The sequence below is a fragment of the Cebus imitator genome, unplaced genomic scaffold (genome assembly GCF_001604975.1).
Source record: "Cebus imitator isolate Cc_AM_T3 unplaced genomic scaffold, Cebus_imitator-1.0 Scaffold1, whole genome shotgun sequence".
Classification (NCBI taxonomy): domain Eukaryota; kingdom Metazoa; phylum Chordata; class Mammalia; order Primates; family Cebidae; genus Cebus; species Cebus imitator.
This window is the reverse complement of record NW_016107316.1, coordinates 15992404-16017184: the sequence shown is the minus strand read 5'-3', so window position 1 is coordinate 16017184 and position 24781 is coordinate 15992404. Positions and strand designations below refer to the sequence as shown.

At 41.8% G+C, this 24781-nt stretch overlaps 2 protein-coding genes across 3 annotated transcripts in view; both read right to left on the bottom strand.

The window, feature by feature from the left end:
- NCOA1 (nuclear receptor coactivator 1) overlaps positions 1-11186 on the bottom strand; it is a 274844-nt gene extending 263658 nt beyond the window's left edge. For both annotated transcript variants that reach the window (XM_017526915.2, XM_037737771.1), the window contains exon 1: positions 10825-11186. The gene's annotated coding sequence lies outside the window, so the exon portion shown is untranslated. The remainder of the gene's footprint in view (positions 1-10824) is intronic.
- Positions 1-24781, bottom strand: part of LOC119470534 (translation initiation factor IF-2-like) — a 108335-nt gene that overhangs the window by 70428 nt on the left and 13126 nt on the right. Inside the window, exons 2-4 of the mRNA XM_037737067.1 lie at positions 11281-11443; positions 10866-11075; positions 10240-10819 (exon numbers count right to left, since the gene is read on the bottom strand). Of these exons, the coding sequence (XP_037592995.1) occupies positions 10240-10819; positions 10866-11075; positions 11281-11443 (953 nt within the window). The remainder of the gene's footprint in view (positions 1-10239; positions 10820-10865; positions 11076-11280; positions 11444-24781) is intronic.

Genomic DNA, 24781 nt, shown 5'->3' with positions numbered 1-24781 from the left:
GTGAAATCTAAGTTGAGCTGTAAAGAATGGACAGGATTTCAAGAGGCATAGACTAGATTAAGGAAGAACATTCCTTGGAAAATAGCATATAAAGAGGTAGAAAAGAAAAGTCCAAGAGATGTTTAGAGGACCAAAAAACTGACAATTTTATTTCAAAACACAATTATTAGGGGCAGACTAGTGGGAAACCAGAAAAGAAGGTTGGTGCCAGACACTGGAAAGCTTTAAATGCCAGGCTAAGGAACAACTTTATCTTGATAGTAATGAGGAACCACTGAAGGTTTTTGAGTAAAAAGGTACATAAAAGTAAAACTTAGGATAATCATTCCAAATCAAAATATAGGACATATGAAGAAGGAACTCACTGGGTAGTGGGACCACTTTGGATACTACCTCAATAATTAAGTCCCAAAAGAAAAAAAGAAAAAAAAAGAATAATAATTAAGCCTGCATTAGAATGACATCAGTGAGGAGAAAAGAGCCAACAGAACTTGCAAAGTGTTTTTATTATATGTCAAATCAGACCTAAGGATTCTAGAAAGCTGAAATTCAGATGCTAAAGATAGGTCAAAACACAACAACTGTGAATCCCAACCTACCCAGCAGGGATAGTTAAAGTGAAGTGAATTGAAACTGGGCTCTTTGTATGCCTTCCTGTCTCTACATCAACACAATTAAGTCCACTCTTTTTAATTGGGGGTTAGGGAGACTAGGTGGGAAATAATATATATAAAAGCAGCCAAGTGATGGAGGGCCAGGTAGTTGTGCAATAAACAGACAGAACTCAAACACGTGTAAAAGCCAGAGGCACTGCAATCAGATCTACCGCAAAGTGGAAAAACGAACTGCACATTCAGTCATACGGTGGGCTTGGGTAATGACATCAGATGTATCCATCAAACTTGGCAAGAAGGTACAATTGGATGAATGGAGTTACTGAGGTCCCAGTCCTCAAAAACAGAGATCCTAAACCTTTGGGGGAGGTCATGGACGCTTTCAGAAATTTGGTGAAAGCTCTAGACCCTCTGCCCAGATAAATGTATAGACTCACAAAATTTTACACACAATTTCAAAGTGCTAACAGATCCCCTAAAGCCTATCTAGGGGCTCTTATTCTATGAACTTTTGGTATAGAATCATGATAACCATTTTTATCAGATATCTCACCGTTTAAGAGTTTTTGAATATGAATCCATTATAAGTATACTTATTTATAATTTATATATTGTATACCAAATCAACAAATTATGTACATTTAGCATACACAAAAATTGAAATTAAAAAGAATATTGTAGCAACTAAATTTTTAAACATTTATTTTTCTTATTGATGACATAAAAACTTTCTGTTCTTCCTAACATTGTGATTATAGTAACACCACTCACTACTTTTGGTGACAGAAATGTAACTGAACATGGTTTTTTTCTTTTTTTTATAGAGTCTCACTCTGTCACCCAGGCTGGAGTGCAGTAGCACTATCTCAGCTCACTACAACCTCCGCCTCCCAGGTTCAAGCAATTCTCCTGCATCAGCCTCCCGAGTGGCTGGGACTACAGGAGTATGCCACCATGCCCAGCTAATTTTTGTATTTTTCAGTAGAGATGGCATTTCACCATATTGGACAGGCTGGTCTCGAACTCCTGACCCTGTGATTGGCCCTCCTCGGCCTCCCAAAGTGCTGGGATTACAGGTGTGAGCCACCACACTCGGCCCAGTTTGTTTTTATATCTTGCTTTCACACTTTGTAATATAGCAACTTGAAGATCTAGTTCTAAATTTGGTTCATTTTTATAATATATAACTATTTTATTTGGTTTTAATGGTTATCATAGCTGAAAAATATTACCTCACAAAGATGAAAGAAACCAAAAGAAGAACTCCATTACTGGCTGCACTGAATAAAACATGATATTCAATTCCAATCCCATTCACCATTTATGCAAAGGTTTTTGCTAAAATTCATCTAGCGCATTTCCATATTTCCTGATGGCAATCAGTTGTTCTTATAAACTAATCAGATGGCATTGCCTTTTTGTGTTTTCAGCAAATGGGCTCAAAACCACTAACACCTCTTTTACAAGATTTTTATACAGGTTAGAAAATTGTTTCCAAGTTCAAGAGTACATATAAAAAAGCTCTTAAAGTTAACATACACAATTTTCAGTAATTAAATCCCTTAATAGAAATAATTTTATCCATTTTCAATATCCTTTCTCTACAGCATTAAATTTTTGTTGTTGGTCTGAAAAGGCAGTTACTTTTTGAATCACTGTTAAGAACTTACCCTATTATCTCAAAGGGGCAGATCAAGTAAGTGTGTTTATTTGCTAGGTAACATACCACTTATAACCACGTCACAGAAAGTGCTAACAAACTTGGGGCATTTGTCTTTTTGTGAAAGAAAATTGAGTAAGTCATCTTTAAGTTAGATCATTCTTAACTCCTCTGCCTCAAGGTGAAGAGTTAATCTCTATGAAATAGTATAAAAAAGATCTGCGTAAGTGATCTCGACTGCAAAATAAAATAGTGTTAAGACTCTACTATTTAAAATAATAAATCTAAAAATCCAGTCACCCAAGCCCCTGTAAACTACAAACCACTACAACAGTCTGAAAGTGAAGAAATATCCTTACAGAACTCTAGTATTTCTTCCATTTCCCAGATAATCTAATGTTAAGAAATGCTGCGCTATAAGTGCCTGGGCTCCCAACAGTTAAGGCTCTTCATCAGTGCCTTCCAACTGATTTCCTTTGTTTGCTATCAAAGTTTAAGAGACTTATCTTTAAAGGTACCTGAATTACACTGTATGGTCTCGGAATTACTACCAATTTGGCAAAGGACATACCACAGCACATTCAGGGACACTTAGTTATCTTCAACACCGTTTCCTTCGTGTAACATTGGCTAGGGGTATCAGTCAAATAAAAGACAGGGCTGGAACAAGGTCCAAGACTTTTCATGACACATCCTGCCTTAAAACCATTTTGGAACATGGCAAGGCATAAATAAATCAGCAAAATAAATCATGAACTATAAATGAGAGCCAGGGGCTTCCAACTTGGATGACCAATCTCATTTATACAATCAGATACACTTATATTTATACAAAGAGACAACATTTTTACACTGAACAAACAAGTCCACTGCATAATCTTAAAGAATGCCAAGTGATAATACACTGTTTAAAAGAATATCTACTGCTTTAAAAAAAAGTCAATGGTATGAAATATAAGATAAAATGGGTAAGAAGTACACTAAGAACAATATAAAGCACATTTAGAGGGCATGAAATTAGACCTGATAAACAAAGGGTCACAGAACGATGCTGGAGGAATGGTGGAATACTGCAATCCTGGTTGGTCCAAAATTGATCTATATATTTAATAAATTCAAATCAGCATCTAAGAATCACTGGGAGGTTAAAATATTTTTTTAAAGTTGATGGCAGATTTGCCTTATCAGTAACAAATTATAAAACAGTAAGGAACTACCACATATTAAATAGATAAGTCTATTTTTGGAATAAAGAATGTGGAATCAGAAAAAAAGGAGTATAGAAACTTAGCACATCAAAATGTAGACTTCAAAATAGTGGGAATTATTAAAATGAATGCGTTAATAAATCATGTTGGATCAACTGGCTAACTTTTGGGCAAGTATCATGCAATATGCATATCTCGCATCACATGTAGGTTAAGACATAATTCATAATAAAAAGGAAAAAATTAAAAAATTGGAAAAAAGTATAAGGCAGTGAAAAAAATTTTGTACTAACTTATATTCAAAAAATATATATAATCTGTATTTAAATATACATAAAAATGAGTGAATAAGTTCCCAGTGTGGGTAAGCCTTACATATGGAATCATTTCAAAAACCTCAAATATAAAATTTGGGGTATAAAACCTGCCAAGAAAAGATCCACGTAAATTTGGAACGCTGACATTTCTCATTTTCATCCAGATCGACATACTTACTACATGCTGCTCTCTACCACCTCTCTCCATTAAAATCCACCAATGTCTTGTTACTACACCTAGACGATCTGCTTCCCTCTCCCACTTCAGCTGATGCCACACTCCTTGCTCTTTCCCCTGCATTACTCCTTGAATAGCCTCAAGCTTTTCTGTCTTTTCATCTTTGTTATTTAATCTTCCTGAATATATTGTTCTCCTTGTGCCTATTCTTAAAGAAATCATCCCCTGCCTTCAGTGCTTTTGTCTACCACCAAGCCCTCCATAAAACTTGCCCTGATCTTTCTCAAATGAAAATACAATAATTATTCCCTCTCCCTAAATTCTCAAAGTACTGTTTCAGGACCTGTCTCATAGCACTCACCACATTCAATTAGCATTATAGATATTTGTATGTCTGTCTTATCACCTCTCTCAGGTCAAGATCTCCTTAAAAACAGGATCTATATGTTATCGGTTAATTTCTCAATAGCCACTATCTTTTTACAGCACAGCACCTTGAACAAAATATGTACTCACATAACTATGTCTTGAATGAATGAGTAGCTACTTAGAAATTCAATTACAGGCTACCTGTACCATTTAGAATGGAAAGGGAGATAACAGACATTGCAGAACAAATAACTTTTTGTTTCCTCCAAACAAATTCACCAAAGTAACGCCAATATTACACACACAGATACTTTCAAAACTCAAGGACATTTCATCCTTCAACTATCTGGTCAAATATGACGTGATCTCCTTATATACACACATATATTCACAATAGAATATCTTCTGTTAAATAATCAAATCTACGCTTGATAATAAAAGTATGTAAATATTTTAGCCATACAGGCAAACTGAAATTTTAAGATAAAATCAACCATTCAAATTACAAGTGGAAACACAGACAATGACCAAGCAATTTTTCCAAAAACCAAAAACAAAAACAGAGTGCACTAAGCTTTAGCTATCTAAATACTAATAAAATTTGAGGGGCAGAATTTTATTGCTAAAAATCCAAAACCAACCAAAGATAAGCTTACCTGGATAGAAGCACCAAAGAATCAACATTACTAGTACAATAGGGAGACCAGAAACAGCACAAGAATCTTAAAGTGACATTTTCATTAACTGGTATATATGGCTCGTGGGTCATCAGAAAGGAACAAGACTGCAGGAGTCTCCACAACACATGTACTCAAGAGAAAGAAAGTCCAGAAAAAAAAAAAGTATAATGTGGACAAGAGTGATGAACATTCTTGAAGAAAAGTCAATTTAAAGGTATGAATAGGATTTCCACTCAGCATGCTTGAACTCAAATGTCATCTCTAACACCTACAAGCTGTGCAATCTTACACTAGCCACTTAATTTCCCTGATCCTTGTTTCCTCATTTATAAAATGTAATATGTATAGCTAGTACAGTACCTGGCTTAAAAGACAACACTCAATAAATATTTGCTGACTATGAATGAGGGCCTTACAAGAAAAGCAGGCATTTTTCTACAGGTACTTTTGTAGTTTTTGAGAGAATTATCTTAATTAATTCCTGATTAATACCTTTTTACAATATTTGAGAGTCAAATTTTGGTCAAAAAATAAAAATGTTCCTTTCCTACTAGCTTATACATTACTCAAAAGCTTACCAAAATTCTTGTAATTTAAAATCTCTTTGTAATATTGTAACTTTCAATACAAAAAGTAACTCTCATAAAGAAACCCCATTCCCAAATACATCTGCCTGGACTTAGTCTGCTCAGCTGTAATATTGATGTAAATATTAACATTTAGGAGACTGTCCTAAATGATCATTTAGGGGTCTTTTACTCTAAATGTTGTGGTTCATGGCATATCAAGCATTTTCCAATCTGTTTAGGAAAACCAATCAACATGCACTAAAAAGGTAATCTCTCTCAAAAGGAGGAGAGAGAAAGAGAAAGATAAGTTTATTATATAGAACAGAGTAACTAATGCTAAGAGAGTGATAAAAATCAAGCTTTCTTGAAAAAATACCAGCTTTGATGCTGTTTTTGAAGGTCACGAGAACATAAAGGAAATCCAATTTATACAAAGAAAATGGAACACGTAAAAGCCAAGATGCAAGATATCTATGGTCATCATCATATTTTCTTCATTTGTGTCGTACTTTACAGTTTGTAAAGCATTTCTGCATATGCCATCTACAGCAAATTTTCTGGAATGGGAAATGAAAGAACCAGTTTAAATGATTTATATTTGATAAGTCTATCCAAAGAAAGTCTCCTCTGAAAACAATAACATAAAATTTTAGAAGGGCATTTCTTCAGCATTTATGTGTACGATAAATTAAAGAGGCAAATGCATGCAAGCAAACAGCCATAAACCTAAAAATAACAGAATTTTAAAATAAGAAGAAATGTGAAATTAGACCAATATGCTCGTTTAATTATAAAGAAACTTAGGCCTACAAAGTCAATGTGACTCCCATTACTCCATGTGCAAATGACAGGAGGACCAGATTGTAGAACCAGAAATAAAGAAAAAACTTTGAGAATTACAAAGAAAAGAAAGAGAATTTGGTGATGAATTCACTAATGAAACATCCATTGTTACCCAGCATTAATGTCTACATGCCAATCATATGCTAAACACATTTAATAATTTAAAGATTACAATATGAGGACATGTATGTTACTTCAATTTTAAATACAAAAACTGAAGTTTAGTGTGGTTAAATAGCTCAAGGCTACATCAACTCAGTATCAAGGGTCAGGACACCTCTGTCTGTCTGAAGTCAGAGCTCCATTTCTAAAAGATGCTTTAAAATTGCCTCACAATTATAAGCTGAAAGGGTAAAAATGAAGCATCACTCTGGAAAAACTGGATAATCCAGTGCAATTAGAAGTCTGGTCCTGATAATGGGTGCATTTGGCTTCTGTGCTTGCACCTATTTTTATGAGTCTGGCCTGTCTGTGCCTAATGGTCAGGTCAGTTCTATTCAGTAAAACCAAACATCCCTGCTCTCCACACACTAAAACATACTCCCAGGAAGCAGTAAGAACAAAATATATCTAAGATGAGGGTAATGACTGAACTCCTCGAGTGACTAGAGCTTCTATTTTGGCGTAAGCTACTTATCTTTTAAATGTGATGACCATATTAAGCTTTTCTAAAAGCCTATCACTCCAAGGAGCCTTGAAAATTCTGTGTTGCAGACGAGGTTACGGGAAGAAGTATGGATACAACTCACTTTACTTGAACTTACGGAATTGGACTTATATGTTGATATCAGTGTTTTATAATAATTTCCCTTATTCACCCATGTATCCTGCAGATATATATAACAATCATTTCTATACTCTACATTAATCCAAATACTATGTCCACAAACCATTTTCCAGAACTAAGCTACAAAAAAAAAATCCACATCTCCTTATGAAATTAAGCAACCAAGAATGGTATCTAGTTGCCACTAGGCCATTTTATGACCTGTGACACCAAATGTTGAGGCACAATGTCTAACTAAAATAGAAAGAAAAGGGAAGCTTTTAAATGACTAGACCTCACCTTGAATGTTTAGAACAGAGACCTGTCCTTAGTCGCCAATCACCAACAGCTAAACTACTGGTTAATCTGCGAAAGAAGCAATTTTAAAAAGTCCTTTCCTACAGTCTCGTCTTCCCAAATGGATAGAAAAGTTATATAAGATAGGGAGAAATCTATTTGGTTCTGCAACCCAGAGCAAATACAGTGTTCTGATATCCAGCTCCTGAAACACATGGATTTCACCTGATCCCACGCCCACCATAGCATCCAGCATGTGCAAGTAATGCAAAATGGAACCCTCCAAAACGTTTTTGGATCTCTGCCAGGAAAGCAGCCGATGTTCCTTGGAGAATTTGTTATAATCATATTTAGAAGACAAAAACCACTGCCAAAACAATCATGAGAATCCCGGGGCTCCCCTATGTTCCATGACTTAGATTCTACTCCGTGTTATGAGCTTGTATTGACCTCCCACACATGCCCTAAAATGAAAACTATGTTAAGCCACATGGCTTAAGGCCACCCAACTCCATAAGATATGCAACGCAACATTCAAACAATGTGGGGTCCTTGGAAGATGCAGCAAAAAAGACAAACTAAAGTACGAAACAGGTAGTATCTAAGAGAATGTCTATGAAATTGATGACAACCAAGCAGGGTGAATGAAAACGTCCTTGAAAAACAATTATAAATCAGTCTGATATACAGTCCAATAGGGAAAAGAATTTCAAGAAATGCTCAATACCCTCTCTCCGCCACTCCACCTTTCAGCACCCCTGTACCACCCTCATCACTTACTCAACATTTAGTCCTTGTGAAGACTGCTCACTGGATTAGCAGGATCAAGAGGACACGCAGAGAACATTCCATTCTGAGAACATCTTTAAATTATTTAGGCTTGTTTACCACTCTTCTCTATAGAGTAAAAGCATGAAATGTCGCCAGCATTTTCACAATATACACCAGTTAGCACCATAGCAACCCAATCTTCTGCCCACCAAAAGATTAACACATACACAGAAAACAGGAAATTCAACAAAAATTAAAGTTTGACCTTAGACTCCCTCAACAGTTAAATGTCTGAAGTAGTAGCAGTGTCTTTACATCACACCCACTTCATGTTACCCTTACAGCTTCCTGGCATAAGCAAGATCTTGGGATTATACAAACTGCTGCTTCTGTTTCCAGCCCAGATTTCTAGAAACGAAACCCTGGAATTGAGGGAGAAACAAAAACAAATGTTGGCAGAAAGAGGGAGGAAAAAGCATTGTCTATATAATCCCAGTTTAAGTGAAACAATCACCATTAGTTCTATCAAGCAATTTTTTTCCCCAATAAAACCACTTACCCAAAGATGTAGATCTAAAATACTCCCTTGGTTTAAACCACACAAAAAAGGCAATAGGCACAATCCTAAAGATTTTCTAAGAGAAATAAGGAAGGGATCAACTATAAGCTATGTAAAATCACATTTTGCACGTTATAAAGCAAACTTCAATGTTGCTAATAACCAGTGGAAAATATCTACAAAAATCAAACTAAACACCTGTGCTTCTAATCAGCAGTCCTCTATTTTCTCTCTAACCCGTATATTCCCAACTCAGACCCTCTCTGTAACCCACTGTTCCCAAAGCATAAAGTCTGAAGAAACAGAAAACATTTCAGACATTCATTCACAAAACCAAATTAGACCTTTCCACAAAGTACAGGAGATAAAACAGAAACACTTCCATTTTATCTAATTTATGGCAAATAGTTCAAGGAATGCCTATTTGCTAAGCTGAATCAAACCCCACTGCTACCTTTAACCCAAAACTATTTCTAGTTCAAGAGCCAAGAGACCCAAGCAAATACTCTTTTCACATTATTCTCAACATGAAGAAATCTGGCCCCTTCCTACATCACAGCTTCTGTGGAACAAGCTGAGGCTCCTCTGGCCAACTTTTGTTGTTGTTGTTGTTGTCGTTTTGTTTGCTTTTTTTTTTTTTTTTTTGGATTAACCTCCAACCAATTCCATAAGAGGAGACAAATCTCAAACAAATTTAACCCTTGAGATCCATCCCTCAACTGTACCATATAAATCCACGCTTCACAGCAGCAATGTTTTAAACAGACACTTGATTTCTTAATCACTGAAATGTAAGCACCAGCCCTCACAAATCATCGCCGCAGAGATTCCTCTTGGCATCCACAGAGGGTGCTGGGACTGCAATTCACTCAAGAACCCTTCACTCACCAACATCACACTCGACATTAAAAATTCACCATCTAAGAAGAAAAAATGTCACCTTCTCCAGTAGGACACCTGCCTATTCAACACCTCTATAAGAAACGAGGAGGACCAGGCATGAGAGGCTAACAGATCCTCCAGCTTAAAGTTTTCCTTCCTACGAAACTCTCCGGCCACAACACCGTGGCCTGTCCTTGTCACACACACACAGGCTGTATTGTCAACCCCTCCGTCTCCCTCTAACGTCGTCAGACTGGGCAATGTCTACTTATGGGGGTGATTCCTTTTAAATAAAATAAAAAAGCAGCCACCACAGCTGGGTAGTAAGGACTGGAGACCCTGGTGTCCGATCCTCCAGGTCTTTTCCAACAGACTAGAGAGCGGCCCGAATTCTGTCACTGCCCACTAACCAACCCCACCTCCCAATCGTCAACATGTTTGCTTCCCTTTCTCGGCCCTTTCGGCTGAATCCCAGGAAGGGGACCAAACCCGGGAGGAACATGTCCAGTATCCATCCCACGTCTACCTCCGAAACCCCTTCCCGGGGGAAGGGGCGAGCAAGCGCGCCGGGGTCAAACACCAGCGCCGTCGAGGGCTGCGCCGACCGAAACCGACGCCGCGGTCGCCCCCATTTCGCGGTCCGGGTCGGCAAGACTCCGAGAGGTGAGCAAGCTGGCCAAGGTCACGGCGTCGCCAGGGCCGAGGGGCGCCCGCGCCGACTTCCGGCTCCCTCTTTCCGCGGCGGCCCCGTGCGCCCGCTCCCCACGCCGGGCAGGCGGCCGCGCAGTCCGCGCCCCCTCCGCGGATGCTCGCCCTCTCCGCGCTAACTAGGGCAACTGGAAAAGAGGCGGAGAGAAGTCGCTGCTGCAGCGATTTCCCTCGGCGGGGAGCAGCCCCCAGCTGGTGCCCGTGACAGCTGAGACCTCCGCCCCCTCCAGCCGCGCGGGGGCGCGAGGGGAACTCGGAGAAGTGGGAGGTGGATGGAGCAGGAGAAAGGAGAGCAGGGGGCGGAGGGGTGCCAGCTGCTCCCCGCCCCCTAGGGCCTCGGCGGCCGCGCGGCTCGTGACAGCTGCACCCACCGGGAGGCTCCGCGCCCGCCGCCCGCACTCACCTGCCGCCGCCGCCTGTGGGCCGCGCTCACCGGCGCCTCGCTAGTCCGCGACCGAGACGAGGCCGCCGCGGCCTCCGCCGCTCCTCGGGCCCGGCGCCCGGTCCCCGGGGCCCAGGCGGCCGCCGCCGCCGCCGCCGCCGCGGCTCTCCGGCCCCCTCCTCCGGAGCAGGGGTCCCCCAGCAGGGGGGATGCAAAAGGAACCTGGCGCAGGCTCCGCTCGAGGGAGCAGCAGCGAACAGGCGGCCGAGGCGCTCAAGGCCGGGGTGCAGCCGTCGGAGGACAGGGCTCAGCAAATCGCGTCAGACTCCCGCTCGCCGGGCCTGAAGAACAGGCATTTCAGCCGCTCTCCGCGGCCGCCATGTTCTCCTCCTCCGCTGCCACCGCCGCCACCGCCCCCCACTCGCGGCCCCGCCCCCTTCCCTTCGCGCCCCGCCCCGCCCCGCCCGCTCCAGCAACCCGGCCGCCCGCCGCGCTTCCCCAGCGGGTCGGGCAGCCGCGACCCGTTGCCCGCGAGATCCGACGGCGCGCCCGGGGCAGCGCGCCCCCAGCCCGCCGGGCCCGCAGAGCTAGGAGCTGTCCCGCGCCCTCTGCCGGCCACAGACCCGCCCCAGCCCGCGTCCTAACGAAGTGTGGGAAACGAGGCCCGAACTCTTCCCCGCCCCTCTCAACTCCTCCCCGCCTCTGCCCTCCCCTCGGGGCGTTCCTCCCACTGCTGCCGGGAAGCGGCCTCGAACCCCAGGGCACTAGCAGCTAGGCCGCCCGGCCTGACGCCTCCCGCTGTTCTTTATCTTTCTGGGAAGGTGGCGGAGTGGCGAGACGCCCTGAGGACAGGGCGGAGTCGGCTCCGGGCCTGTCTCTCCACTCGGGTGTTCGGTTACTTTGAGCGAGACACATCCCGCGGGCCTCGTTTTTTATTCTTTAAAATTGGGAGGTGGTTACCTAGATGATTTCACAGGCTGTTAGACAAGAGAAAAGAAATATCGTCTGCCTCCTTGGTTTTACAGATGAAAAGATCTGCCTGACACGTTCTGGCTCTGCAATTCCGTGAATTATCTAAAATGTCATTCACAGATCTTTACCCCTCAAGAGGCCCACACCTTTCTTCTTGTCTCCCTCTTTTTCTTTTTCTTTTTTTTTTACTTTTCTAATAGAAGTGCTACTTCCAAAAGTGGAGTGTTCCTTGTCGCCGGAGGACTCGAACAGCGGCTGAACAGCCTCTCTGAGCCGGGATGGCCTTATCTGGACCACATCCCGCATTCCAAAGGCCGGCAATGCAGTATATAATACCTCTCTCTCTCCCTGGCTTGTCCTAAGGATGAATGAGTGACTCGCCATGGAAGTGCCTTGTGAAGCATACATCTATCCATGCCTTTCTTGCATTCTTAGCCCAGTTAGTGCTCTTACCCTTCCTCAATCCTGTCCTGCTGTTGCTCTCTCCCGGCGTTTCCTGCTGTTTCTCTTCCTGTGTCTTCTCCCCTAAATCAATCTCTGTAAATCCTTAAGCCCTTCCCACCCTTCTCCCAACTGGGGAAGCTAACAGCCTTGAAAACACCAACCTCCCTGGCACCTCTCTGAGTCAACGGGCAGCTTCTTCCACAGGCAGTTACTACTGTAGGCTCTCACCATCCTCTTCCTGTCCTGGTTACAAAGCAATCGCTAGACCACACCCCCACATGCATTCATATATTCACTCATTTATGTATTAATTCCCCTGATTCTTGTCAAAGACCTACTACTGGGGCCCTAGGTGCATTTCCTGAGCTCTGGCTTAGCAGTACCTCTAGCCACCAGCAGAGTCCCCATCCCCAGTAATAGCTGGAAATACTCAGGCACTCATCAGTTTCGTCCCCTTCTGTAGGGCCTACCTACTTCCCAATCTAGTCCAATGCAGACTACGTGAAAGTGCCTTGTTCTGGCCTCTGGTGCCAACAAATGAGCCACTTGTACAAGGTACTCCTGTCTCCACTGGACTCTGGTCACTGCTGAAGGCCAAATCTAGTGGCCACTTCAGTCCTCCTCTCGTGTGGCCTTTCTACAGCACATGATGCTGCTAACTCCTGCTTTGTGAAACTCCTCTCCTCCCCTGTCTTCAACGTTAAGTCTCTACCTGATTTCTGAACTTCCCTTCGTTTGCACTTTTCTTGGCCTGCTCCTTTTTTACAGGGCCATAAAAAATGTTGGTATCCTCGAGGTTTTCTTTTTTTCCTTCCTCTCCTCTGGCTTCGGTTGACTGTTTATTTCCACAGCTTCAACTGTTAACAACGCCTGCATGTCCTTCTTCCAGTCTCCTGCTCTGCAGCCCAGGGTCTTCATTAACTTTAAAACATCCTCAAGACACACAGTGCTAAGATTTTGTTGAATGACAAATTATTTACACATTATTTACATTGCCATAATCATCCATGCAAGCTAAAGAGAAAGTTCCTTTTCTAGAGTGGTACTGTTTCTTTTTTCTTTTTTTTTTGAGACGGAGTTTCACTCTTATTTATATTTCCATAACCATCCATGCATGCTAAAGAGAGAGTTCTTTTCTAGAGTGGTACTGTTTCTTTTCTTTTTTCTAAGACGAAGTTTTGCCCTTGTCACCCAGGCTGGAGTACAGTGGCGTGATCTCAGCTCACTGCAGCCTCTGCCAGCAGGGTTCAAGCTATTCTCCTGCCTCAGCCTCCCCAGTAGCTGGGATTACAGGCACCTGCCACCATGCCCTGCAATTTTTTGTGTTTTTAGTAGAGATGAGGTTTCACTATGTTGGGCAGGCTGGTCTCAAACTCTTGACCTCAGGTGATCAGCCCGCCTCAGCCTCCTAAAGTGCTGGGATTGCAGGCATGAGCCACTGTGCCCAGCCAAGTGGTACTGTTTCTCAAGTAATAACGCTTTGACTTTTTTCTCCCTCCTCTACAAGTCATAATCACTTGTCAAAGCAGTTATAACACCCTTTTATGTCTCCAATTGGTAATTTTTTTTCTCTGGTCATATTCAACTTCTCTCAGACTCTATCTACATTTACTAAACAGGCCCACTGCCTTAACTCCACCTCCAGCAACCCTAAATACAGGGCCAAAAGATTCATTAGATTTACTTTCTGGCCCAACACGTAGCCTTTCTAAAATCCATTTACTTTAGCTGTTTAAAATTTCTTTACTCCCAAAATACAATGCCAATCAACAAGGAGAACTAACTCCAATTAAATGAAAAAGCTTGGAAGATATTTATAAATGAAAATGTAAGACAACATTTAACTTTTATAGCCCAGATAGAACTGGTTTTAGTCCAAACCCTATTGTCTCGATACATTAATGATAATCCTTTGGTGGGCTAGAAACACCCTAGTTCTATGGCCAAGATTTAGAACATACCTGTTGGATTTTCTCCAAAGCATAATAGACTTCCAGTTCTATAAAATACATGGCTAGTGTGCATGAAATTACTCCACTTACTGAGGCAAGTACTGATTTAACTTTGACATTCTTTTTTTTCAAATAGTTTTTGTTTTATAGTAATGATACAGACTCACAAAATATTCCAACAATAAAGAACAATACAAAAAGTTTAAAAATAAACTTTTTCACGTCAGAGAAAAACAGTAAACATGTTTCCACACATTTCTCTCTATATTTTGCACATATAAATACACTGTCAATTTTACATAAAAATAAAATCACGCCTGTAATCCCAGCACTTTGAGAGGCCAAGGCAGGCGGATCACCTGAGATCAGGAGTTCAAGACCAGCCTGGCAAAGATGGTGAAACCCCGTCTCTACTAAAAATACAAAAATTAGCTGGGCGTGGTGGTGTGTGTCTGTAGTCCCAGCTACTTGGGAGGCTGAAGCAGAAGAATCACTGGAACCTGGGAAGCAGAAGCTGCAGTGAGCCGAGATGGGGCCACTGTACTCCAGCCTGGGCAAGAGTGAGACTCCGTCTCAAAAATAAATAAATAAAAATAGACCAGGCACAATGGCTCATGCCTGTAATCCCATCACTTTGGGAGGCCAATGAGGGCAGTTCACCTGAGGTCGGGAGTTCGAGACCAGCCTGACCAACATGGAGAAACCCTGTCTCTACTGCAGCGCATGCCTGTAATCCCAGCTACTCAGAAGGCTGAGTCAGGAGAATTCCTTGAACCTGGGAAGCGGAGATTGCGGTGAGCCAAGAGCACACCATTGCACTCCAGCCTGGGCAACAAGAGTGAAACTCCATCTCAAAAAAAAAATTAAAAATTAAAATAAGATAAAAATAAAATAATAAATGCTCTTCAGTAATCTGGTGTCTTTTACTGTACAGTATATTTTCATTACTAATAGTTGAATACTCTTGCATTGTATATCTCTTTAGTCATTTAACTAATTCCATACTAAAAATGTTGACATTGTTTCTATTTTTGTGTGTTTATTTTTGTAAATCATGCTGTAATTCTAATGATGCCTCTGTGCAGTTTAGAAATTATTTTCTTAAATTTCTAGAAGATTAATTGTTGGCTCAAGGGTACATGTTAATTTTTTTACTACATTATTTGCCAAACTGGCCTCCAGAAAAATTGTTTCAATCTGTGGTCCTAGCTATAGTGCATGAGCCTGCCACTTGCTCATAACCAGCTCTGGATTTTACCCATTTCACTTCGAATAGTCTTTAATTTCTACATCTGCTTGAAGGATAGATGTTAAGAAGACTAGATTTAGAGTTAGGGAGACCCAGGTTTGAAATGGGTCTGCCACTTACTAGCTGTGTGTAAACCTGGCCAAACTACTTCATCTCCAGGACTCAGTGTCCCCATCTGTAAAATAGGATGCTAGCACTTGCCTCAAAGAACTGTTGCTAAGATTAAATGAAATAATGTATGTAAAGCACTCAATACAGTGTTTGACATTTAGGATTGCCCATAAGAAAGTAAAAATTGGCTCACACAGAGAAGGTAAAAAATCTGCCCAACTGTTCATCAGGCTAGAAAATCGGCACAGATAAAGCCAGCTGCAGAGTTAACAGGATGCAGTGTCTCCTAAGGACGTGCTGCAGCTGTAAAGTATCATAATAACCCCCTTCCTCAAGTGACTGCAGCTTTCCTACTCACTCAGAAACATTGTTCTCTAAAATCACAGACGTCACAAACTTTGGTGTTTGCAATTACATCTGTAAAAATGAAGCAGCCCCCGTTGACGACCCAGGTGCAGTGCTTTGGGTGGGGGTTTCTGGACGTAGATTGTATACCTGCCTTAACTTTATTGTTTCCAAACAAAACGATTCCGAGTCTACTTTGCAGTCCAGACTGGACATTGACCCCTTTACACATAGCTAAGCTTTACTTTGAGTCTACCAAATTCTGCTTTATTTAAACTTCATCTTGGCTCTATTAAAGGTTTACAATCTTCTAGTATGTGTTATTAAGTAGACATACATATTACATATTGATAGAGTTCCATTTGGAGCATCTTATAAATTTCTTTTTAACCATTAAAAAATGGTATTTCTGAAGTTAGCGACAGTTAAGCAAATTGAATGGTTTTTGTCGCTATGTGAAACTGGTCTGGGATTAAGTTTCTTAGAGTTTTTTTTCAGTTCTAGTAGCCCCCAGTTATTTGGGTGGTAAAACTTATTGCCCAGGAAGCTGATTTTTTTTTTTTTTTTTTGAGACTGAGTCTCACTCTGTCACCCAGGCTGGAGTGCAGTGGTGTGATCTTGGCTCACTGCAACCTCTGCCTCCCAGATTCAAGTGATTCTCCTGCCTCAGCCTCCCCAGTAGCTGGGATTACAGGTGCCTGTCACCATGCGCGGCTAATTTTTGTGTTTTTAGTAGAGATGGTGTTATACCATGTTGGCCAGGCTGGTCTTGAACTCCTGACCTCAAGTGATCCACCCGCCTCAGCCTCCCAAAGTGCTGGGATTACAGGCATGAAGCGCTGCACCCAGTCTGATTTTTAAAAGTCAAATAAAAAACATTATGTCAATGTTCCATTATCAAAAAATAGAATCTTTGATCTCTTCAGCAGATCTTGTTGATTAGTTACTATAACTTTATTTCCATACATTATACAGCAGTTATTTTTTAGAATATTCTTAGGGTCTATGTGAGTTAATTCACTTTTCAGAACTAACTACTTAGCAATATTATCTTGCTTCATGGTTGGTGATGAATTCTCCAGTGTTATATTCAGTTCCAAGAATGATATTTAAACATGTTCACACCTATCGGGCCTTGGACCCAATAGCAAGGCAGGTGTGAATGGTGTTCAAGTATTAGCCTCCCGTTCCTGAATGACCACTTCACGTCTTAGAGTTTCGACAGCTGGCTTGTTTCTCCTAAGGTATACATTATTCATGCACATTAATCTTAACTAAGAAGATGAAGGTACCATAAAATTCCTTTTTTTTTAGATCTAAATTTTGGAGATTACATTCTCTATGATGGACACTGGTTATTTTAAATCTCTCGCTATTGAAAGCACACTGCACTGAACACTTTCCTTGCACCCGCCTGAGATTAAAAGATAATCTATTACTGAGTACTAATGGGGTAAAACGCAGGCATGCCTCCCTAACATATGTAGGCTTCGGTCAGACTTGCTGTAGTGGCTGCATCTCAGCTTTGAAGTCTGGATGCCAAAGCCAGTTGTACACGTAGGAGGACTGGACTGGCAGTGGCCTGTGCTGTGTGCTTTGAGAGATGCCAGGCATATCCCCACCCCCGAGCTTACCATAGTGCCTACAATTTCAACAACAAAGATTCATTCCTTTGGGTTTGTACTTTGCTATCTCAGGGTGATCCTTTAAATAAATCATTCCTCCCTAATTATGGTTATTGTAGAAAATTGAGAATGTACAGAGAAGTTAATAAATGAAAATAGAAATTACCTGTAGCTCACAACTCAAAAACCATTACTGTTAACATTTTGGTATTTTGTTTTCCTTTCCCATACATGAAATTGAAAAGTTGATTGTATTAGTTCATTTTCATGCTGCTGACAAAGGCATACCCAAGACTGGGTAATATACAAAAGAAAGAGGTTTAATTGTACTTAGAGTTCCATGTGGCTGGGGAAGGTCCAACAATCATGGCAGAAGATGAAAGGCATTTCTTACATGGAAGCATCAAGAGAGAATGAGGAGGAAGCAGAAGCGGAAACTCCTGATAAAGCCATCAGATCTCGTGAGATTTGTTAGCTATCACGAGAATAGCACAGGAAAGACTGGCCCCCATGATTCAGTTACCTCCCCCTGAGTCCCTCTCCCAAAACATAGCAATTCTGGGAGACACAATTCAAGTTGATATTTGGGTGGGGATATAGTCAGACCACATCATTCTGCCCTAAATCTCATGTCCTTACATTTCAAAACCAATCATGCCTTCCCAACAGTTCCCCAGAGTCTTAACTCATTTTAGCATTAATCCAAAAGTCCATGGTCTAAAGTCTTATCTGAGACAAGACAAGTCTGTTTTGCCTATGTGCCTGTAAAATCAAAAGCAAGCTAGTTACTTCCTAGATACAATGGGGGTACAGGTATTTGGTAAATACAGCTGTTCCAAATGGGAGAAATTGGCCAAAACGGCCAAAACAAAGGGGTTACAGGGCACATGGAAGTCCAAAATCCAGCAGGGTAGTCAAATTTTAAATAATCTCCTTTGACTCCAGGTCTCATATACTGGTCACACTAATGCAAGAGGTGGGTTCCACCATCTTGGGCAGCTTTGCAGGGTGCAGCCTCCCTCCTGGCTGCTTTCATGGGCTGGCATTGAGTGTCTGCAGCTTTTCCAGGCACATGGAGCAAGCTGTCAGTGGATCTACCATTCTGGGGTCTGGAGGACTGTGGCCCTCTTCTCACAGCTCCACTAGGCAGTGCCCCAGTAGGGACTCTGTGTGGTGGCTCCCCCCCCCCACACACACATTTCCCTTCTGCACTGCCCTAGCAAAGCTTCTCCATGAGGGCCCTGCCCTTACAGCATACTTTTGCCTGGGCATCCAGGTGTTTCCATACATCTTCTGAAATCTAGGTGGAGGTTCCCAAACCTCAATTCTTGACTTCTGTTCACCCACAGGCTCAACACCACATAAAAGCTGCCAAGTTTTGGGGCTTCCACCTTCTGAAGCCACAGCCGAAACTGTACATCGGCCCCTTTCAGCCACGTTGGAGCAGCTGGGACACAGGACACCAAGTCCCTAGGCTACACACAGCATGGGGACCCTGGGCCTGGCCCACAAACCACTTTTTTCTTCTGGGCCTCTGGGCCTATGATGGAAGGGGCTGCCGTGAAGGTCTCTGACATGCTCTGGAGACATTTTCCACATGGTCTTGGGGGTTAAAATTAGGCTCCTTGTTACTTATGCAAGTTTCTGCAGCCAGCTTGAATTTCTCTCTAGAAAATGGGTTTATCTTTTCTATCGCATAGTCAGGCTGCAAATGTTCTGAACTTTTATGTTCTGTTTCCTAAAACAGAATGCCTTCAACAGCAGCCAAATCACCTTTTGAATGCTTTGCTGCTCAGAAATTTCTTCCACCAGATACCCCAGATCATCTCTCTCAAGTCAAAGTTTCACAAATCTCTAGGGTAGGGGCAAAATGCTGCCAGTCTCTTTACTAAAACATAACAGGAGTCACCTTTGCTCCAGTTTCCAACAAGTTCCTCATCTCCATCTGAGATCACCTCAGCCTGGACCTTACTGTTCATATCACTATTAGCATTTTGGGCAAAGTCATTCAACAACTCTCTAGGGAGTCCAAACTGTCCCCCATTTTCCTGTCTTCTGAGCCCTTCAAACTGTTTCAACCTCTGCCTGTTACCCAGTTCCAAAGTTGCTTCCACATTTTTGGGTATCTTTTCAGCAACACCCCAGTACCAATTTACTGTGTTAGTTCATTTTCGCACTGTTAATAAAGGCATACCTGAGACTAGGCAATTTACAAAAGAAAGAGGTTTAATTGGACTTATAGTTCCATGTGGCTGGGGAAGGTCCAACAATCTTGGAACAAGGAGAAAGGTGTTTCTTACTTGGCGGCAGCAAGAGAGAATGAGGAGGAAGCAAAAGCATAAACCCCTGATAAATCCATCAGATCTCATAAGATGTATTCACTAAGAATGCTAAGAATAGCATGGGAAAGACGGCCCCCATGATTCAGTTACCTCCTCCTGGGTTGCTCCCACAACACATGAGAATTCTGGGATACACAATTCAAGTGGAGATTTGGGTGGTGCTGGAAACATGCTCAGTGCCGCAAAGAAAAAATCAGCCCTAAGACAAAGGATCTCTCAGCAAGGCAATTTTACTTTCTGCAGAAAAGGTGCTCCTGGCTCCTGTTAGCCATCTTGCCACGAGAGTACAAAGAACAAAGGAAAAGCAAACATGTTTATCCTTTACACATTTGGGGTCGTCATTACTGCTGTGTCTGATCTCTGTTGGTTGGAGCCAGACCTCACAATCTAAAACTGAACCTGAATGGCTAATAACTTAAAACTTTCTTCAATAGGTAAAGGCAATGGAGAACAAAAGGAAAAGGGGAAGTCCAAATAAGGAAGGAACAGGAAGTTGCTTGCTAAAGGACTTAGACAAGTAATAACATAAATATCTTGGTTAAAGTACAAGAACATAGAATATACTATGGGCCTGTGAGCATGTCTAGCACAAGTATCTTGGTTAAAGCACAAGGACATAGAATATACTTATTCCTTTATATCTATCAGCTACACAGGATAGGGCTTTAAAGAGTTACTAGCAAAACACAAGACAGCTTTGAAGAAAGTCTTCAAAACAAACTATTATTTCTAACATTTATGATTTATTCTTTAACAAAGAAGGAAACTTTGAAGAGGAACTTTTCTGCTTCCTACAGGTGGGGACACAGCCAAATTGATCTTCTTTATAAAAACTCTTTTTGTTGTGCATTTAAGCAGCTTTACAGTAAAAGAAACCTGATAACTATACTTTTCAAGCATTTCTACAAATTTACTTCTGATTCCTTTACTCATTCAATAAACATTACTTAAGTCTTACTACATATATTGAACTAGACACAGATTAGTGAGAGAGAACAGTTTATCAGTATATACCTGTGCATACATTTGCAAATAAGTAATCAGACATGTAACTTGTGCATACATGATTTTATGTTCTAGTTTCCTTTTTCAACATTATTTCTTTTCTCTTTTTTCTTTTTAGAGATGGGGTCTCTCTATGTTGCCCAGACTGAAGTGGCTATTCATAGGCGCTATTATGGTGCACTGCAGCCTCAAGTTCCTGGCCTCCAGTGATCCTCCTGGCTCAGCATCCTGAGTAGCTGGAACTGCAGGCACATGCCACCACACCCAGCTCAACATTATTTCTGATGGATTTATATTTTAATATATATGCCTCAAACTTCTTGGTTTTTAAGGATTGTATAGCATTCAATTGTAGTGTGTAGTATTCAATCGTATTGATTTCACCATTTCCCTATTATTGAAAATTTGGGATGTTCCCCAGCACCACCTCACCACTATCCTCGAACTTTATTTCCCAAAGGAGTTATCAAATCAAAGGGCATAACAGTTGCTTATTTGATCAATCTTCTTTTAGTATTCAAATACTTGTAGGCCAGGTGCAGTGTCTCATGCCTGAAATCCCAACACTCTGGGACACTAGGTGGGAGGATTGCTTGAGTCCAGGAGTCTGAGACCAGCCTGGGTGGTATAGTGAGACCTCTTGCTACAAAAAGAAATAAAAAGATTTCAAATGTTTGTAAAAGGAGGAGCAAATTACTTGTGCCTTATGCCTCTCGTGGATTCAATCAAGCTGATGGTTTTCTTCCCATTCGGGGAAGGTAGGGACACTGAAAGAAGTAAGTATCACAGAAAGGAAAGGAGAGGCCACCGAAAGAAACAATACCCTCTTCTTAGCTCAGCCAGCCTGTCTGAGAACAATGGGAATAGTTGCTAGGATGATGTTCTTTCCACCTTGATTAGGTAGTGGATTCCACCAGCTTGTGAGCTCTCCGAGGGCGGGGCCTCTGCATCCAGCATAAAGACAACAGCCTTATTTTTTTTCTTTAAATTAGATTTGGCTTTCAAAAGAACCCACACTTGTGCACTACATGTGCTGATGTAACTAAATAGCTTTTGACACACCAATTCATTCCTTCATATCTCTGCTGACCAGTGATGACTGTGAATTTCTCATGAAGATGGCCCCTCCCTGCTGCTGGTGCTGAGAAACAGGATCTAGCAAGGCAGCTGATACATGGGTGAGAGCTCATGGGGGTGCCCACTAGTGCCCTCTGAAGAGTGCCCAGGCAGGCCTTTCTGAAGGGATCCTTTCTGGGGAGCCCTTGGACAGCTCCTGGAGGGCTGGCCATTGCCTGGCCAAACCTCTGCATTCCCGTAACACCACCGAGCTGCAGACAGCACCAGTTTCAAGCCGGTGGTGGTGGAACCTCCTGGGTGGCTATGTGGTGAGAAAGGCTCACTCTCTCGGCCTGGTAGGAGATGAGGGGACACACTCCTCTTTCCCTCTCACCTTCCAGGGTCTATCCAAATTCTGCCACTTAGGCAGAGGGAAGACGTGAGAAACCAGAAAGGGGAAATTCCCAGCTACACTTCCTCAATCCCAAAGGCAAGCTGGCAAGCCTCAAGCTTTCAAATATAGGAATCAGAGATTCACTCAGGCAATCATTCAATAAACATTTATTAAAAGCCCACTATGGGCCAAGCATTATTCTAAACGTTGGGGGTGCAGTGGAAAATTTCTGTCCTCAAAAGTTTACATTGCAGAAGAAAAAGATAAATAACTAAACAAGTAAATAAATGAGGACAGTTTTTATGTAAGTAGAACATATAAAGTACAAACATTAATGCCAAAATAATTCAATGTACTAATCACTCTGATTCATGCCCAGAATTTCTCTTCAGTACCAAGCTGAATAAAATCTAAGAATATTCTTCAGTTCAATTTCACAAACTGATGCCTGCTTCCTACAGTGGGCTTGAAAACTCTAACGACAGAAACGAGGCTCCCTGCTTTTCAGACGCTCATCTAATATGGAAGTTGAATGTATTCAACTAATCACCATAGTCAGTGGTTGTACTACATATCTTCATTCAGGGAGGAGAGATGTATGTACTTCCACTCAGGGAGCTAGCATGAGCCAAGGATAAGCTCAGCACATCCTGGATCCACAAGCTCAGACCCTGCACCTAGTTTCTCATTCAATGCACATGTATAGCTATGATTCTAAGAAGGAGTTCATTTCACCGCTCATCTCTTCCACACTGCCTAACCTCTTCTTGCCTCCCTCTTTCCTAGCTACTCTTCCTCCTGGAGCTGTAAGACACTTTGCCATCTCCTTGTGTTCCTATTGTTCCTAGGGTCAGGAGACAGTGGTGACATTCTCTTGGTGCTTTCCTCATTTAATTGGACTGAGTTTCCGACATCTACAAACTCCTAAGGCTGGAAAGAATTCTTGGTACAACATACTCATGTTACAGATCAAAGAGTTGAGGCCCAGAGAAATTAAGTAACTTACCCAAGATCAAATGGTTAGTTAGTTACTTCTTCCTACAGGAGACATTTTTGCTGGAGTGAGTCTAGAGAAAGGTTTCAGGGACAGAGTTCCACAGATTTAAAGGGTTTTGCTTGCCTGCTGCTCCCTGTTAGCATAGAATGAAGAGGAACCCTCAGTTAACCAAATACAGGTAATGCACAGAGCACTAAGATCACCTGGCCACCTGGAGATGTAGGGGTAGGAGCAGGATTACTAGTGGTCAGGAAGTAAGTGTGCAGTGAGGGGTCAAGGCTGACTCCCTGGTGAAGACTGTTGATGAGGAGAGAAGATGGTAATCAAGAACTTAAATGAAGAAAATAGGATTCTTATTACAGAAATGCAAATCAGAACCACAATGAGATACTATCTCACACTAGTTAGAATGACTATTATTAAAAAGTCAAAAACAACAGATGCTGGAGAGGCTGCAGAGAAAAGGGAATGCTTATACATCGCTGGTGGGAGTGAAAATTAGTTCAACCATTGTGGAAAGCAGTGTGGTGATTCCTCAAAGAGCTAAAAACAGAACTACCATTCAACCCAGCAATCCCATTACTGGGTATATTCCCAAAGGAATATTAATCCTTCTACCATAAAGACACATGGACACATATGTTTGCCACAGCACTATTCACAACAGCAAGGACATGGAATCAACTGAATTGCCCATTAATGGCAGAATGGATAAAGAAAATATAGTATGAATACACTGTGGAATACTATGCAGCTATGAAAAGGAATACGATCATATCTTTTGCAGGAACATGGATGGAGGTAGGCCCCATTATCCATAGCAAATTAATGCAGGAACAAGAAACCAAATACCAAGTATTCTCACTTAGAAGTGGGAGCTAAGTGATGAAAATACGTGGACACAAAGAGGGGAACAACACACAGTGGGGTCTACTTGAGGGTAAAGGGTAGGAGGACGGAGAGGATCAGAAAAAATAACCATTTGTTGCTAGGCTTAGTACCTAGGTGGTAAAATAATCTGTACAACAAACCTCCACGACACAAGTTTACCTGTATAACAAACCTGCACATGTACCCTGAACCTAAAATAAAAGTTAGAAAACAAAAAAGTAAAGAAGATTATCATTTCAGGAAAAAGGAGACATAAACTTGTTGGTGGGTAGAGTGGAAAGATCATTTATTAGAAAAGATTTGAAGTTGGCCAGGCACAATGGCTCACGCCTGTAATCCCAGCACTTTGGGAGGCCAAGATGGGCGGACTACGTGAGGTCAGGAGTTGGAGACCAGCCTGACCACCATGGCGAAACCCCATCTCTACTAAAAATACAAAATTAGCTGGGCGTGGTGGTGCACGCCTGTAATCCCAGCAACTCTGGAGGCTGTGGCAAGAGAATTGCTTGGATCTGGGAGGCAGAGGTTGCGGTGAGCCGAGATTGCACCACTGCACTCCAGCCTGGGCAACAAGAGGAAAACGATGTCTCAAAAA